Raw genomic sequence first — 18,093 nt, 5'->3', positions numbered from 1 at the left:
CTTTATCTTCATGAACCAGTTCTTAACTGTTGGGGGCTCAGTTTTGAGACGACTGTGATTCCTGTCGGTCCCCTCTGGCATTTGACCCCGAATTGCAACGTTTGGATCTTTTACGAAATCCTGAGTAACTCTTCAGTTTTGAAAGAATTATGCTCAGAGAGGGAAGAGCAAAAGCAATTATGTAAAAGAAATGTTTATTTCCATAATTAACACATACAGTACAGTATCTTTACCAACATAAAAAGTGCAATATGCATTCAAACTACAGCAATGTACAGTACAAAAATTACTGCATACTTAAATATAAAAAGAAAATGGTTACCAAACCATGAAGTAACCTACTGTGATCGCTGTCACGTCAGTGTGACAAAAGCTTCAGAACTCATTAATGATATGAGTGTAAAAGCTTAACAGCTATGAGCCCGGTGACTCCAACGAGTCTCTTTTGTTTCTCCCAAAAGGTGCAAAACAGATGTGACAGCATTTAAATATGTACGTGATTGACGTTATGATTCACATGTTTTATACAGCTTCAACGGCATTTCCTATTTAAGACAGCCAAAATTAAAAAACTTAAAAAAACAAAAAAAAACAAAAACACTTTGGTCTTTCACATTGGAAAAAAAAAAAAAGTAAAAAAATGTTGTGAGCTAAAAATGTTGGCAACCCTTAAATAATTTTAAGGTAAAGAATGTTGTAATGTTTTCTGTTGTTTTGTCAAGAATGTTCAGCTAACTTTAGCTGTCATAAATCCCCAGTTTCTGTCACGCTTTATGATTTTCAGCCATGTAGTGTGACTCCACACTCCGCTCTCCAAGAACAGTGAACATTGTAGGGAATGATGAGGTCAATAACATTACTCCAATGTTATTTTGGAAGATAGCTTGTTGTGTACCAGTATTCACTCAATAAAAAAGCAGTGCAAAGGAACAACAAACTCAGAAATGTTTCTGTTTGTTGAGAACAGTGAGCGTGCCTCTGGCAAAAAGTTACCTCTCCTCTCTACTCTCATCCCATTCACTCACTCAGGGACTAACACATAGTAAATGCATTAAAATGGATTTAAAAACCAAACTGATTTCCTCACTTTAACTAGACATCAGCAACTGAACTGACTTGAACTCTTGGTTGGCGTTCATGTGAGCAAAAGCTCCATGAACACAACATGAGGTAACCATTAATTTTACAACCCGCTAGCATCTTAAACATAAACCGTGTGGTAAACAACTATGTTTATTCAACAGTTTGCTTTATGTGAAGCTCTTTGAGGGAATCAAGTTCATCAATGTAGGCTACCACTTTGTACCCGACAGATAAAAATAAGATAAGTGCCAGTGGACACCAAATTAAAGGTTACAGATCACCGTACCGTCTCGTTCTGCGGACGAACACACAGCTCTGTGCCTCTGGTCTCGTAGGTAAGGCACTTGTTTGTCCATAAATCAAACAACTTAGAGGTGAACTGATGGCTTTACACACTTCTCAGATACAGCAATATGACTTTCATCACTGTGAACAGCAGTTTGAGAAACAATGTGGCAAAGGAGAGCATACACTCCTTATAACAACAGTTGGCTTTCTTTTTATTTTCTCAGACTCTACCCTTTCCCGTTTCCAGAATCTGTACAACCTTCTTCAGCCCCGCAGGGTGACAGAAGAGGGGATGAGTGGACCGTATACAGCCTCCACTTGATTTGTCAGCTTCTAGGTTCACCTGGTCGTGCCCTCTCTGGAGTGTGCAAGTCCTTGCGGGGCCGGGATAGCGCAGAGGTGGTCGGGGAGTCCCAGTCCAAGCTGGGGTCTGGCTCTGGCGACAGTGAGAGGAGCAGGAGTGTTCCTGCATCTGAGGAGCAGACTGAACACAGGTCCTCGGAGGACAGGTTGAGGCTGCCCAACTTGGCCAGCGAGTTGGACCGCTTCAGCCTCGAGGGCACAGTAAGGCCAGCTAGCCGCATGCGGGTCTCGATCTCCTGTGCCCTCTGGCGTACGAGGCCAGGCTTCCCCCTCACGCTCCTCAGGCTGTCACTGCTGGAGCTGCGTGTCAAGGTGGAGCCGTGAGGCGAGGAGGTGGGTGTAAGCAGCCCAGACCCCACCACCCCCAACAAGGCTTCATTGGTCAGTGGCACGACCAGTGGCTCTAACCGCACTTGGCATGGCGTTGAAGATTTAGCGAAGTCGCTGGAGAACTCCTCGTCCTCCTCAGTGTGAAAGGGACTCTTTTGGGACATTTGGCATCCGTGCAAAGGCTTCAGAGAGTTCAGGCTTTCCTGAGATAAACCCGCAAGTCTCTCTAGTCTCTCTGCACGGCGGCGGACCAACCCAGATTGTCGCAGCTGTAAAAGGGTCTCCTGTTGTTGGCCAAGGTAGCAAGCCACTGCAGGCTTGTCGTCCTCAGAATCGATTTTCATCAGCTCAGGGAGAGCCTCTGAGGCACTAGCAGACTGACTCTCATCAAGCTCAGTCTTTACTTCAGAGAACTCCCCATTATGCTCAGGCTCTACTAACTGCAGTGATTCTCCAAGCCGTTCCTCTCTTTCAAGTGGAGCCTTGGTTGGGGAGGCAGCACAGTTGGCACAGTCACACAGAGGCCCACAGGGGCTCCGCAGTCCCACTGAGGATCTGAGGCCTTCAGATGAGGTATGGGACTGTAGGAATGAAGCACTTGGGACTTCGGGAGGAGTCAGGTTAAGGCAACGCTTAGAAGCCAAGTTTGGAGAATCTCGTTTCAGATAAGACTTGGTCTGATCACACCAAGGCAGTGGCGTAGAAGCATCGGCTGGAAGAAGGATGGAGGAAGCTTTTTTCTAAATAAAGACGGCGCAGAAAAACAAATGCAACAATCAACAGTTATTTATGCAAATATTTAGCATTTTCAGTCTGAAATATGGGCTAAACTTCAATTTTCAAACTTACATTGTAGTTGCATGGAGTGCTGAAATGGTTGTTATTGTTGGAATTTTCATTGAGACTTGCCAGGTCCATCCCATTACCCTCTACTTCGACATCTTGCGTTTCACCACCGCCTTCATCATCTGGCTGCATTAATACCTCCATCTCTGCCTCCTCCTTTTGCACGTCCTCCTCCTCCTCCTCCTCCACTGTGCTGAATTCCAGCCTCAGACGCAGCTCCTCAAGGGGCTCCGGACCGCGACTGCAGGTCTGGGCCGCAGTCCCCTCTGCCGTCGGCCCAAAGTGGGGGAGCGGCAAGCCCTCACGGCCATCAAAGGCCTCGTCATCCAGCAGAGCATCCCTTTCCACATCCTCAATTTCTATAAAGACCTTCTCCATGCCGAGAAGGGGAGGGCCGCGCACAGGTGTTGATGGTTCACTGTCCAGCGCAGAGTCAGAGAGACGGCGGAAGTAATAGTTGTTGTAGGCTGGGTCGTTCTCCAGGGGAACAGTCCTGCATGGGGAGGGGCACGCTGCACCTTTATCAGATAGTGCTTCCTCACAGCAGGGAGACATTCCTGGATCTGGAGTCAGGATGCCTCCCTCCTCTCCTCTGCAGCACTGAGCCATTCCCTGCTGTCCCTCGGCCATCTCACAGTCTCCGTCTGGATGCCAGAGCTTGTTGTGCCGTTGTTTACTGAAAACAGAGAGAGACCAAACACAAGTTTAAAAAAGCTTAAAGAGTTCACCTACAATTTATGCATAGATCAATCGAGGGATTATACCTGGCATCCAAGATGCCTTCGTATTCTGCCAGCTGTCTCATGAAAGCTGGGTTGGGTCGCGTGATGCTCCTCTTTTGCTTGACAAAGTTATAAGCTTTCTCTAGCGACCAGCCGTACTCCTTCATGGCATAAGCGATGACGGTGGAGGCAGACCGACTGACACCCATCTTGCAGTGAACGAGACACTTGGAGCGGTTCTTTCTGTGGGAAGGAATACATGCACATTTTTATAAAACACACATAAACATCAATTAGCAATGAAAATAACCAAATAAACTACAAACTTTCTTGTTCCACATTTGCCTTCGTCTCATCTGAAAAACTGTTGAGGTTGGATAGTAGATTAAAAACAAAAGAGGCATCTGAGGACTAATTTTCTTAATAAGTAAACCAGACTCATTCTATTACTCGATTCAGCTGTTTTGTGAAAGGGATGATCAAAGTAAACCAGAAAATGCTGAAACGGTTTTACACTTATTAAGCAATATTTTGGAACACACACGTGATAAAATAATCATGTGAGGTTTGTTTTCTCAATTGTTTACTTTGTTCTCTCCTTGCTGCTCCTTCTCTCACTCCCAAAATCTCTCTTTTTCCACTTGTGGCCTCAGCTTATGGACTTGAGCACCTCCCCAACACTTAAACTGGTGGATCCCTTTATTTCCCCACTGTGTGAACTTTATCAAAGCAAATTTTGTGTTAATCAGCACTTCAAGAACCTGCCTGGCTGGTTCAAGTGTTGTCAGAAAATATGATCCCTAAAGCAGGAAGTTAAGCTGGAATTCTGTTTTTCTGCTACATAACAGATTGTTAACTAAACCTGTTCAACTTCTTTTTAACACAAATATCTAAACATTCAATCACATGGGAACACCTCAATGGCTTTTAGTCATTTAGACACGGTCATGACAACCTGCTGAAGTTTAAACTGAGCATCAGAATTGGGGAGAAAGGCAGTTTAAGTGAACGTGGCATGGTTGTTTGTGCCAGACAGGCTTGTGGTGGTGGTGCAATAGTATGAAGGATATTTGCTACCAGCCGAACACTAAACTCCACAGCCTACCTGAGTATTACATAAAACAGTGGGGCCATCTTATGACAGCTGCTTCCAGCAGGATAATCCAAGAGAGCACCTTTGGGCTGTGGTGGAACAGGGGATTCGCATCATCTGCTGCGTGATGCTATCATGTCAATATGGACCAAAATCTCTGAGGAATGTTTCCTTGTTGAATTTACGGCATAAAGAATTTTAGGCAGTTCTGACTGCAAAAGGGGGTCTGACCTAGTATTAGCAAGGTGTGCCTAATGAATGAGTAAGTGTATGTACTACAACCTTGAAGTTACCAAGTGGGGTCATTTATGACCTCAGCTGTATATTTATATGTACTAATGTGTTACTTCACTAAAATACTAGCTTTGTTGACAGTAAGTCTCTAGTGATGATGACATACAGATAGTTATATCATCGACATGTTTTCTGTTCCACTCAGGACTCACTTTGCTTTAACAATGAAGTTATATGTGTCGTTCCAGTGAGCAAGCAGGTCGGTGGCCTCTTCATCGTAGACGCGTATGTTGTGATAACTGAATGTGCCTGGAAAGAAGTTGTCTATTTCTCGGGTTACATTGAGTATATAGGCCACCCTGGGGAGGAAAGATAACATGAACTCATCAACAGCATTCTTTCTTGCTCAAATCATAATGAAAATATGTTTTTTTATGTGGATATCTGAGCTTCTCTATTATCTAAAATAAATCACCCTGACTCTTGCAGCTCCTCCAAATTAGATGCATTCCATTCAGAGCCCTAAAAAACAAAATGAGAGAAAATAATGTTTAGACTGGGTATATTTTCAAATCTTCGGGAGACTGTTCTTTCTCCAAAACAATGATTTTAAAGGCAAGATTACTTTAACACTAATGTTCCTTTGGGGTAGAACAGAAAAGGAATCATTTTATCTCAGCTACTCGCAGGAAACAACAGATGTAGCAAATGTTTCTGTCAATGTAAGAGACAGCATTAGTTTTCCCACCAGGTAGACATGGTCAAAGATGAGGGTGGCTTTGTCCATCTGACCCAGGATCAGCAGCATCTCATTATCAATGAACTCTTTGTATTCCTTAAGGTTGCAGTTCATGTGTTGCTCCAACTCTGTACGGATCTGAACAAAAAAAACAACAAAAAACCCCCCCAAAAAAACAACACAGCATGACTTATGTGTGAAGGGCAATAAACACACATTTAAGTGATCTCTTTTAACAAGTTAGTCCATTGATTTTTATTTCATCAAGTGACCTACCAAAACAAAGGACAGGGGCTATTCAAAAATCTTTTATCTTGCAAGCTAGACAGTCAAAAATTGACATTAAGAAATGGCAGTTAAAGCAATAACATGGAGGTATTGACAACATCTTAAAGACTATTAATACTTTCAGATACAACTGCCCATCTGCTGGGTGAAACCTAAGCAGAATATTGACCTTCATATAACTGCAAAGGAGCTGCAGGAAGGTTTAGCTGACACAAGTGGCACTGCACCTCTCCACTCTGCAGCACTGATGCAGAAACAGGATCTACATCTAAAAAGGAAATCCTACCTGCAACCTCATCACAGAAGACTAAAGCATTGCGCTTGGGTAAGCCCAATTCACTGTATCCGTTTCTTGATGAAGAGACTACAGTGACCAAATTTAAGTAAAAAACAAATCCAATCTAGAGCTCAACAAGCACAAAGTGTATGGAGTGGCATTCAGAGTTTCCTAAACAGAAACTCTGCAGGGAGACTTTATGCTATATGGTAAAAAGTGAATAAAATCCTAAATCAAGAATAGAAAAGATAAATGGTGTAAAGAGGGGTTAGTAACAACTAACTTGGTAGGATAGCCAAATGCTATAATTTAAGTTAATGAGAAAAAAGTAGGATGCATGTTTAGGTGTTTGCTTAGTAGTTCTTTTCACTTCCAAAGCAAGAAATTTGCACAGGCGTGCCCAAGTATTTCCATAAATAATGATAAATCTTTAAAGAATAAAATTTAAAGGAAGCCTTTCAAAACTAAACCACATGAAATGGAAAGTAAATGACTTTTTTTTTTTTTTTTTTTAAACCTGTTTGGAGGTGACGTTCTCAAGGTCCTGGCACGTCATGATGCTTCTGAGTTTTGCTTTAATAAGGCACTCTGTCCTCTCTCTCTCTGAAGGCCTGCAAAAGATGATGTCTCATGAAACTCTCAGCACTTGTTAAAGACAGCTGCTCCAAAAGAATCTGAACCCATTTCAACAAAATTTAAGTTGGACCGTGTTTACTGACTTGTCGACAAACATGGTGGGTGAGTCTGGTCGTGTGGTCTCCAAGTCCTTCATGGCGTTCCACTCGTTGATGCAGCTCTGGTCTGAAGCAATGCAGCTCTCATAGTAGCCCATCCAGGTGAGAGCCATTCCTCCAGGGAAATAGTTATACCTGCGTGAAACCTCGCATGCTTTGTGCAGAACCTGCAGGGCTGACCTAGATGGTTGTTGAATAGGAAAATAAAGAATTGATAGTTTGATTCTCTTTAATGATGAAAAAAATAATAATAAAATAAAATCACATGATTGTGTTGTTTACAGTTTGGCCTTGTGCACTTTTGTGCACATATGTCTTTATGCCAGTAGGTGGCATATTGAGCACTGCCTCAGCCTGCACCATTGCAGCAGAGTCTGTCTATTAGGGGATTTATTGTTGTGTGCCATGAAAGTCAACTGTAGCAGCCAGCCACTGTGACTCCGGGGGTTGATCATTACTCACCACATAGCCTGCACTGACACGGGTTTGAAGACATGAGTCCGACCTGCCGTGTTCACAGTAAAACCCCTGAGGAGCAAATAAAACAGATGGTTACTATGTGTTCATCTAAAGTGTCAGGGATGGATGCAAAAAAAAAAAAAAAAAAAAAGCAGCACGATAATGCTCCAGCTGTGGCCTCTGTCCTTAAAACAAGGGTCATAAAGAAAGAATTAAAAAAAAAAAAACAAAAAAAACCAAACTCACCCATCTCCATCCAAGTGGATCTTTGTATCGCTCCACAGAGGTAGCACCATGCCTATCGAGCAGCTTTTACTGGAAAAGTAGAATAAAAAAGGCAAAAAGGGGGAATGAAAGAACAATGTTTACATGGACTTTTAATTCAGTTGTTACAAGAAATTTGTATTTTGTTTAAAACTACTAGCTTCACAGGTAACTCCATACCTCCAACAGAGAAATGGTAACATTTAAATGTCAACTGTTTTAAGGTACAAAGGTTTGAGCTTGTGTGTGGCTAGAAACAAGGACATATTTTAAGCTTCAGTCAGAGTGGTGCAGGTGAGTGCTATCTACATTCACAAGTACATATTGTATAAAGTATTTCATCTGTCTTGTTCAGAATAAACACAAAGTCAATAAAAATATCAAATCTTTAATGGAGCTTAGCCTTTAAGAATATTAAACTCTACATATTTTACCAGTCTTTGTTGGTGAAGTCAATTCCCAGAAGGATGTTCTCCTCTGTGTCTTGTCGCCCACTGGTGTACACCACCACCATGTACCGCACACGATCTGACCATGCACTCTCCAGCCGTACCGCCTGCACAAGACACAAACAGTGGAATTCAAAGTGTTTCATCCAGGTTATAAAATTTCAAAACACTAATTTAAGTATTTATATAATAATTAAAATGTAAACATTGTGTTAACTGCCTTCACACAGGCAGAAAAGCTAATGCACAGGAGAAGCAAGAAAATTCTGGTAAACTGCTTTTCTGTCCAACAAAGTGTCGCACGCTTGATGCAACAGGGTAGCTGAGTGCTCAGGATGTGTGCGGGCACATAGGTGGTAAACATAAAGTGGGTAACACATACACCCCTATGCTATGGAAACATGTTGTAATGCTCTCCTGAGTATGTTCAAACCTGCCCTTGTGAGCTAATAATTACAGTGAGCAAATAAGCATCTGATTACACAATAAAATGCATTCTGGAGGGTTTGTTAGTCACTGGTCTCACTGTGTGTGTGTGTGTGTGTGTGTGTGTGTGTGTGTGTGTGTGTGTGTGCATATTTCCATCTAGATGTATGAACAGATTTAAGCTGTCTCTTACCAGTTTGATTCTGTCCTCTGATCGAAGAATGTTTATCATCACCTGCAGGTGTTGAGGTAAGTCACCTGTTGAGGTGGTGACAGTTATTATAAATTTTCATCAGCATACACACATTTGTAGTTTGAAAACAATAAGGAGAATTAAGGAGAATAAAAAGCAAGCACAGTGGCTTATTAAATGCACTGCTGCAGGATACTGAAGGTAAGTGAAATTAGGCTGCTCCCTAGTGTTGAACATCAAGGCCAAAACTAATACCTGCTCCTGGAAAAACGAACAGATCACCTGCTCAGTGATTCTTATCAGCTGACAAAACGTGAACTGACAATGAAATTGCATGCACAAATTTATCTAACCACAACAACTCAAGAACTTGTCTTGGCTCCTTTTATATCACTGAGTGATCTATCTGCCAAGACATGTCAGTGGAGCTGGATAATAAAACAGGGCGTGAACCAGCAGTTGATAGAGAGCCAGCTATTTTGAAATATGTCACAACAGGTCAGGAGAAACAAACTGACATCCTGACTGGTTTAACTTACAGATACTGGCATGAGACAAGGTAAAAGACTCTTTCTGGCAGTGTCATGTCATTTCTCTGCTCTGATTTTTGGGCCAGGCTTAAACTATATACATTATATTTAAAACCTACAAATAAAAAAAAGAGGAGGATCAACACTATATTGAAGGTATTCTAAAGCTCCTCCACCAAGTTATTGCTTTCAGTACTAAAACATTACTCTGAATTTATTTGACAGACCCTGTTTATGCTTTGGGTTCCTTCTTCATAGCTGTTAGAAATAAATCCTCAGAAAACTATTCACATGCTGTGGATCAAAGTCAAGTGAGTTCCTAACACTAACAGCTGCAAGTTACCAGTCATACTCAACACATAAATGCATTGTTTTGTTAGTCTCGTTTAAACTAGTTCAACTTAAAGTCTTCACTTAAACCACTGAGCCTGGAGAGAAGTTAACAACAACCAAACAGCTCACTCATATGTAAAGTCAAACACGTCACAGCCACATAAATATTGTCTCCCAGATTGCAGAGCATTGTATTTTTAATGTCATGGTTATTTCCACAAAACTGGTTGATGAGACCAAAATATTTTATTCCCACAGAGCAGTTGTTCTTCTCATGCACGTTTTGCATGAATCCCTCTCACTGTTCTGCACTTTTCGTTTCTTAAAGGCCAGAGTTACTGGGAAATTACACAAGTATTTCCATAGTAAAATGTGTTTGAGGACAAAGTAGGACCTTCAAATATGTGGGTTACCTGACAAAGTGGCTGGCAGCATAGACCAAGCTGCCAGCCGCAGCCAGCACTTGCCAAGTGACTTGGCAGTGCTTCAACTGTTGGCTAGTGTTAAAGACCCATAATGTCATTGGACTGACTCGTAAGCCTTATGTCTTTAAAGCTATAATTGTGTCTTTCAAAAGTGATTAAAGATACATGCAAGTTCAGTTCAACTTGTAACGAAACCTCTGACTTTAATCAATAGAAAATCAATTACAGATAAATCACTAGTTTAAGTTCAAACAGGCCTCACAGGAGTGTAACCATAAATGAGAGACTTAAAACAATTTGTATAATGGTTCTATTTCTACAATATCCAAATTCCAGTATTCTATTGCAATATAATGGTATTGTGGCATTAATTTACACAAAGAACCACAAACTCGGTTTCACATAAAAAATTAAACTTGAATAATTTTGTTTATCTTGCTTGAGCTAAAATGATGAAAAACTACCAAACAAAGTCACAAAAGGGAAATCTGAGTACAACTGTTTATAGTTACTAGGTAAAGTTAACACAAGCAAAGTAGTTCAAATGATAAGGCCCTCCTTTAATCGTCAGCAGAAGTTTTGTCCACAGTGCTAACATACGCTGGATTTAAGCACTAATCTGCCTAAGCTACACGTCTGGAACATGCTTATCAACGAGGCAGCCTCCATTCTCCACACCTCAGCCGCAAACATCTGCTGCAGTGTTAGGAAGTTTACCAGCTAACCTGGATGAGAAGTCTAATGAAGAGATTCACAAGCTCATGAGTTCAGTTTGGGTGAATGACGTGGGTATTGTAGTGTCTCACCTGCATGTTTGTGATGAGGATGTGCTTTCTGGCCCTGGTGACTGCTTCCCTGCTGCAGAAAGAGAGCAGCACCCTTCACCATGAAGAAGCTCTCACTCAGGCTGCAAACAAATGAGAGGAAAGTCAGGGGTTACACATCTTTAGAAAAGACACACTGTGTGTAAACTACAACTCAGCAGAGCAACAGCTCAGGTTGCTCTTTGGAAAACTCAACCAAACAGTGGGACACGAGACAAATGAATTTTTTTTTTTTTTTTTTTAACAGGATGCTTCTGTTCAGTTGGAAACATCCAACGAGATGACAATAAATCCTGGTTGTCTGCTGAGGGCGAATTACCTCAACAGCTGAGTGGAAAAGCCCAGCTGCCATGTTACAGGCCCAGACGTCAGGTCTGCAGCCGCCATGAATCAAGCTTTGATCCTGAATGCTTATCTGTCTTTTTTCTGCTGCACTCAGATTTGACCTGTCAGGACTCCACTGTCTTGGTATAATGCAGCACAGGCCCAAATAACTGACCAAACTGCAGCTGTTTGCGGCGCTTAACCTCCACAAAGACCGAAAAGCAGCAATTACTACGTCACACCTGCTTGTAAAAATCCATGAGTTTTTCAGGTTAGGCTTAAGACGTGTCAACAGACGACACAAGTATGAAGGCGCAAAAATAAATAAATAAGTGAGGTGTTTCCTCCGGGCTGAATTCAATCATTCCATTTCACTGAAAAACAATGTCAACGCATTCATAAATCTACAGTACCTGGCAGCTGCGTGGAACACACGCATCACGTATTCTGTGTGTGCACTCTGGCAAACCAGGACATCTTTGAAAAAACAAAATCCTAACATGTACTAAAGAAGTGCCTGCCTGCAAATACGGTCGTCAGGAAATCACGGTTTTCAAGTTGTGTGAGCTTAGAAAGCAACACTGGCATCAGTTTATGATTATGAAAGAAAAGAAAAAATATTTTGCTTCTCAAGTTTGCAGAAGTTTAATGAAAAGAATTGAGATGAAATCACACTTCCAGGGGAAACTGCCGATTACTGCAGTGGCTCCTAAGGTTGCCTCAGAGGAAAAACTCAAATATGAATTATTATCATAAATGTCCTCATCTGAATTAAATCAACTACTGCACATTTTTATATCCAGCTCTGGAATTCCTCTCCCAAACAGCCCTCTCTGATCATACTTTCACAACCCACATACACAAGAGCAAGCCTGGCTCAAAACGGATGATTTTGTGGGAACAAAGGATTTCGTTTTGTACACCTCACAATAAACTCCGGCCGCCCCCAGCAGCACAGCAAAAAAGTTTCAGTGACAAAGTATGGGGGCGGACACCTCTCAACAAGAGCTTTTTGTCTCACTTTGGAGGATTTTTGTTTCACTGTGTTCTCTGCTTGGGATTTATTACGCTGTCAGGAAGGTCTACTGTCAGGGAACGACTATATGTGCCAAAAGTGGCAATACCAAGAGCAAGAGCAGAGCAACAGCCCCATTATTGCTCAGCAATTTGCACAAAATCCATGCTGCCTTCATTTTCTAAGTTGTAATCCAACTGTAAGTTCACTGATCTTAACCTGTGATACTAGATAACTTCTAGCAAAAAAACCAAAAACCAAAAGTGCACTCTGGTGAAATTTGAGAATCTGTGAAACTTGTCCTCGTGTAAAATCAAGAGCTGTCCCGCAGCTTCACGATCACACTCAGACATCCTAATTGAACCTACTGTCTCTTACCCTGCAGCACCCTGCTATCAGCTTCTCCACAAACACTATGGCTAAAAATACATCTGGTATCAAAGCAAAACAAAAACAACAAATGACTATGAAAGAAAAGCTCGCCAGATAGCCAAAATGATTCAGCTAGAATGTGGAGTGCTGTACCCATACCTTATTTACATCATAGTGAAAAGATCACAGTGAAAAAGTCACAAGAGCACAGCTACTAACAGAATGATGGTGAATCCAAGATTTTGGAATCGCATAACTCCTTTTAACTGATGTTCATTATCTCATATCAGCAGGAAAAGTCCTAAAACCAACTTAGTCTGTTGACCTGAAAAGACACCATGGCATCTGTTAGAATAGAATCCAGCCAATCTTCAACAACTTATACTGACAGATTTTATTAAAAGTTAGAATATACCAAGTTGTTTAAAAATCTAACCACTATCATATCAGTGAAGGATTTCATTCTTAGCTGTTTAAATCCCATTTAGAAGTTAAACTTAACTTACATGCGGTTTATCTCACTCTGGGTCAACACTGCATTCTTCACAAAATAAGGTAGCATCTTCATCATGGCCTCCTCAATGGCTTCTACAACCAGATACATCCTGTTAACCCGAACCAGACACACGCGTCTCCTGCACGAGGTAACCCCTCTTGGTCAGCCTCCAGAAACAGCGAAGGAGCAAAGCAAGAGAAGAATGGTGGCTACAGCACTCTTGAGTGACAGACTGACTGACAGCCTGTACTCATCTGCGCTGCTCAGTAGAGAAGTGCCGCCTGTTCAGATGCCACTCCCTCCGTTTCACCTCCTCCTCCTCCCTCATGTGAGCGTCTCTTTGTGCAAGTCAGCCTTCTTCCTGCAGGGACATAGTGCAGCCTCCACCCGTTGCCTCAGGCTCACACAGCCAGTCTCCCTCGTCTCCCAGTCTGTCCTGTCTCTATCACACACTTTTGCAGTGTTACACTGAGCTCTGTTACGATTAAGATATTCCAGTATCACTCAAAGTGCAGATCTCCAGTATGAAATCTGTGTCAGCTGAGAATGACAAAGTTAAAGAGAGGTGGTTTCTTCCTTAGCTAATGCAGAACATTTATCTCCAGGATGTTGTGTTGCTAAAAACATGTCTGCAAAACGACGGAAAAGCAGGGGAAAAGCAAAACCACTTGAAAGACAAAAAAGCAGACTGAGGAATTTTGGCTTGAAACTCCCTAATGGGATGTCTCCATGCCACATTATAGGTCAACAGAATCCAAGGTAGTTCCTCTAGGCTGCTTGACACATGGGCCAAGCATGGCTGGATAGGACAGTAAGAACTGGCAACGTCCCAAAACTCCTAAATCTCATTATACGCAGGCTTATAAGGGAGGGATTATCTTGGCTCTTTCCTTAAAGTGGCCAGTGCTGGTTCTCACTCATTCACATGAACCACAAACAAACAACATTGTGTTATATTGTTGGAGATTACAAGAGGTGAAAACAAGCATATCTTCTATGTCTAATATGTCAGCAAGGACTATTGCTTTTAAATGCAGGTAAAGAAGGAAAATATGGAACTGAAATTAAATACAATGAGGCCATTATAGTTCACAACAATTGGTGAAACGTGCAGCCACATGGTAGCCTAGGCTATAACTTTCCTTTGCACTTTCTCTTTCTCACCAAGCATTTAACCCCCCACACATTTACAATGAAGCGGCACTACTGTGTTAATCTGAGAAGATTGGCTAACAGACACTAACAATAGCTCTGCGACACGGATAACAAGATAGCCCTCCTTTTCTCCTCAACAATGGGACATCGTCTGTAACACCCGTGGTTACTAGCAGGTGCTGTACTCTACAAACTGCTCTGTGGCAGTCCAGGTGAAACCCTAAACAGCTTGATGTGCCAGGTGCAGGAAACAGAAGCGTAGACCTGAACATAGGAACTTATTCTGCATTTAAGGTCAAGCTTTAGAAGCAACAGGTAGGAATAAAGGCATGTCATTTAATTAAGGTGTAGGCTGTTCCTGTAAAAGTGTCCAGGTGGACCTGAATGGGGCCAAGCAGGACCAGATGTCTGCTAAAGCACTGCTCTGAGTCACCAGGTGAGCTGCTATGTTAGAAAGGTACTCTGGACTAGACTGAGCACTCACAAAGAGGCTACACAGAGGCTGTAACCAGGCGGGTTTATCCACGGTCTTAGAGTGTTTTGCACACAGCAGCACAATAAGGGGAAAAAAGCCTCCTCTCGGGGCTGTCAGTTGCATAATGCTGGCATTTTTCTCACTGACACCACTGAAAGCAGTAAAGAGAGGGAGGGGCCAGACATGGAGGAACAGACCTCAAGTATCTGTGGAGTTTTGAAGGACCTGAACAGGAAACAAATAACGTCATCGTGTTACAGAGAAAAATAGACCCGGATCTGGTGATTCTACTGTAGTTTGTTCTGCCAAAAAAAAAAAAAAAAAAAAAGAGTAAAAGTATTTACTTTCTGGACAATAAAAGTACAAGTATAATAGTGCCTGTGGACAACCTCATCTACCAGTCCTTCATCTCACTATCTGTGCTGTGCTTTCTTTCTCTAACGCACACATTAACACACATTTTTGTCCGATTCTGTGTCTTGCCCACCTCTGCTGTGTACAAGGTGGTAAAATGAAATCATTCCTTGGTTTAGCGCCATAGACACCTGCATGATGTTTATGTTGGCCCAAATCAACCCCTCCAATTCGTCATCATTATCGAGGTGGGCCAGGAACAGCGAGCACAAATACTCCCAGTTGGCAGATGCACAGCTGTCAATTAACAGATGCAACTACATATCTACCACAGAAGATAAGCAGTGCCTGTCAAGTAAAAGACAACTTATTACACCTTACTATAAACATGAATTTACTGGCATTTTAACCACAGAATGTTATCTTACAGACTCCTCAAAAAATGAAAGAAATCTTGAGGCATGCCAGCACTCGCATCACACATAGATCATTCCCTCACACATGCATTGCTTGGGGACACAGCACAGAAGATTGCATAACTCCAAAAGAAACGAAGCTCTTAAAATGATGAATGTGCACACATCATCCAAAGTGAATAATAAGAAATCAGGGAATCAAGTTTATGAGAACAAAGAACTTTCAACAGGAGAAAAGAGAAATCTGTCAATATTAGTGACACACAAAGACCGGCTTTCTCTGTTTCACCGTCTTGACAAGTTTATTTTGTACATGGGACTAAGCTGTTACAAAAGTTATTGTATTGATTTGTTGTGAAATAAAAAGTCTGCCTGTGCTTTGAGATTCAGTTTGGCAGAGTTCATTTTTCAAAATACAGCGGTTACAGTCATTGCATTTAATGTTTTAAACCTTCACATCTTGCACAGTTATTGGAAGAAAACTTTTTTTAAAAATTGCTTCATGTTTTCTCTGTCAAAAATATTTACACATCTACATCAACATAAACTCAAAGAGCCTAAAACAGTGCATTTGCATTAATGTTACAAAAAGAATAAAATAACACACGATAAAGGGACAATTACTCTATTTTGAAAAAACACACCTCTTTCTCTCTCTCAAGCTGCCCCAGGGACTCAGAAGAAACTTTTGGAAGAAAACTGAGTTTATTACTGAACACAGCTGAGTCATAGAACTTGTAATGCATGAATCCCTTATCCAAAGATAACAAACCAAACATATTCAGCTTGGGAGTATTCACAAATTTGAATGCTCAAAACACAAGTTACTAGAGCCAAGTGGTTTCTTGAAATCATTGACTGTTCTAAAAATGCACTCTTGTTCTTGTTATAAGATCAGGAACACAAAGGGAAACCCACTTCAGACTGAAAAGAACAGATTACAACAATTATGGCTGCTGTACATTATAGTCATGTCAGATTTCTCATATTCCTACATAATATAAACACATAATATATATGATGCATTATTAGATACACCTGACATAGTTACTATGACCTGTAAAAGTTTAAACTGAGCATCAAAATGGAAAGAAAGCAGGCTGGTCAGAGTATTTCAGAAACTGCTGATCTACTGGGATTTTCCCACGCAGCCATCTTTAGGGTTTACCAGTGAGCGACAGCTGTCTGAGCAAAAATTCCTTGTTTATGCCAGAGTAGAATGGCGAGTCTGCTTTGATACAACAGAAAAGAAGAGCAACTAAAAAAAAGCGCTTGCTGCAACCAAAGTATGTAGAAGAACATCTCCAAATGCACAACACGTTGAACGTTGAAGCAGATAAGCAACAGCAGCAGACGACTACACCAGATGCCATTTCTGGCAGCTAAGAACAGGAAACTGAATCTACAGGCTCACCAAAATTAGACCTCAATTTTGGTAGTGCAATCTTTAAGCACTTTGGTCTCCTTAGTCCACTGAGCATTGTTTAAATGCCACAGCCTACCGGAGTATGGATGCTGACCATGTCCATCCCTTTGTGACCACACTGTTCCCATCTTCTGATGGCTGCTTACATCAGAATAACACACCATGTCATGAAGCTCAAAAAGTCTCAAACTGGTTTCTTTAAAATGACAATGAGTTCACCGTGCTCAAATGGCTTACAGTGTCACTAGATCTTAATCCAACTGAGCACCTTTGAGATGTGGTGGAACAGGAAATTCACGTCATGACTGTGCCAACAAATCATCATCAATTGTGTGATGATACCAGCGTGGACCAAAGTCTCTGAGGAATGTTTTCAGCACCTTGCTGAATCTGTGCCACGTAGAATTAAGACAGTTCTCCAACCTGGTACTGGCAACTAACAAAGTGGCTACTGAGTGTACCTGACACATCCATCCGAACAGACTAGAGAGTCAGTAAGCATTTTTTTTCTTTTATCTACACTCATTAAACACTGCTTAATAATTTGCTTGCAGTCAAATACTTTTAAAAAAAATGCTGATATTGTGTGTTTTTAATAAGTAAAAAGATCAAATCCTAAATGTTAAGTTGTTTTTTTTTTCCAATCTATGCCACACACACACACACACACACACACACACGGTCTGTTAAACAGCAAAAAAGAAAAGCTGTGGGAACGCCAAGTGACTCAGATAATGGCGCGCAGTCCAAGAACACGTTGATCGGTCTAAGTGCTGATAAATAAACAGACATAATTGTCAACATATTACATGATAGACTACTAGGAACAGCATGTTTTTTTTGTTTGGGTTTTTGTTTTTTACAGTTGGCTTTTAAGAACTGTAGACTTTAATCAGACACACACCCACACGCTTTTTATGACCCTGACAATCAGGTGTGCTCATTCACCGATAGCGCCTTGTTTGCCAATATTCCAGGTTTTACTAAATGACTCAAAGGCAGATGCAGACAGTCAGTTGATAACACCTGTGTGGTACCATATCACAGAAAGCTTAAGCTAAATTTGAAGTAAACTTACCTCAGATTTACTCGCCGTTCATCTTCACTCCCAAAATCCTGCAACAGATAACAGAAAAGATTTATACCATACTGAAATCATT

At 41.4% G+C, this 18,093-nt stretch overlaps 1 protein-coding gene across 2 annotated transcripts in view; it reads right to left on the bottom strand.

The window, feature by feature from the left end:
* Positions 1-183: 183 nt before the first annotated feature.
* Positions 184-18,093, bottom strand: part of ssh1a (slingshot protein phosphatase 1a) — a 20,134-nt gene continuing 2,224 nt past the window's right edge. The window contains exons 2-15 of one of the 2 annotated variants that reach the window (XM_085294341.1): positions 18,012-18,049; positions 10,883-10,983; positions 8,789-8,853; positions 8,155-8,276; positions 7,703-7,771; positions 7,460-7,525; positions 6,983-7,177; positions 6,781-6,874; positions 5,708-5,836; positions 5,435-5,481; positions 5,172-5,318; positions 3,675-3,875; positions 2,914-3,586; positions 184-2,804 (exon numbers count right to left, since the gene is read on the bottom strand). In XM_085294341.1, the coding sequence (XP_085150467.1) occupies positions 1,698-2,804; positions 2,914-3,586; positions 3,675-3,875; positions 5,172-5,318; positions 5,435-5,481; positions 5,708-5,836; positions 6,781-6,874; positions 6,983-7,177; positions 7,460-7,525; positions 7,703-7,771; positions 8,155-8,276; positions 8,789-8,853; positions 10,883-10,983; positions 18,012-18,049 (3,054 nt within the window). In that variant the 3' untranslated portion in view covers positions 184-1,697. Of the gene's footprint in view, positions 2,805-2,913; positions 3,587-3,674; positions 3,876-5,171; positions 5,319-5,434; positions 5,482-5,707; positions 5,837-6,780; positions 6,875-6,982; positions 7,178-7,459; positions 7,526-7,702; positions 7,772-8,154; positions 8,277-8,788; positions 8,854-10,882; positions 10,984-13,117; positions 14,078-18,011; positions 18,050-18,093 lie in introns of those variants that run through there. The other variant, XM_085294342.1, reaches the window with a different exon arrangement.

Source organism: Mchenga conophoros, linkage group LG12 (assembly GCF_057382185.1).
Source record: "Mchenga conophoros isolate Kocher_MC1m ecotype Shallow Benthic linkage group LG12, M_conophoros_male_GT1.1, whole genome shotgun sequence".
NCBI classification, from domain to species: Eukaryota; Metazoa; Chordata; class Actinopteri; order Cichliformes; family Cichlidae; genus Mchenga; species Mchenga conophoros.
Note: the sequence above shows the minus strand (reverse complement) of the source record. Positions and strands in the feature narration are given on the sequence as shown.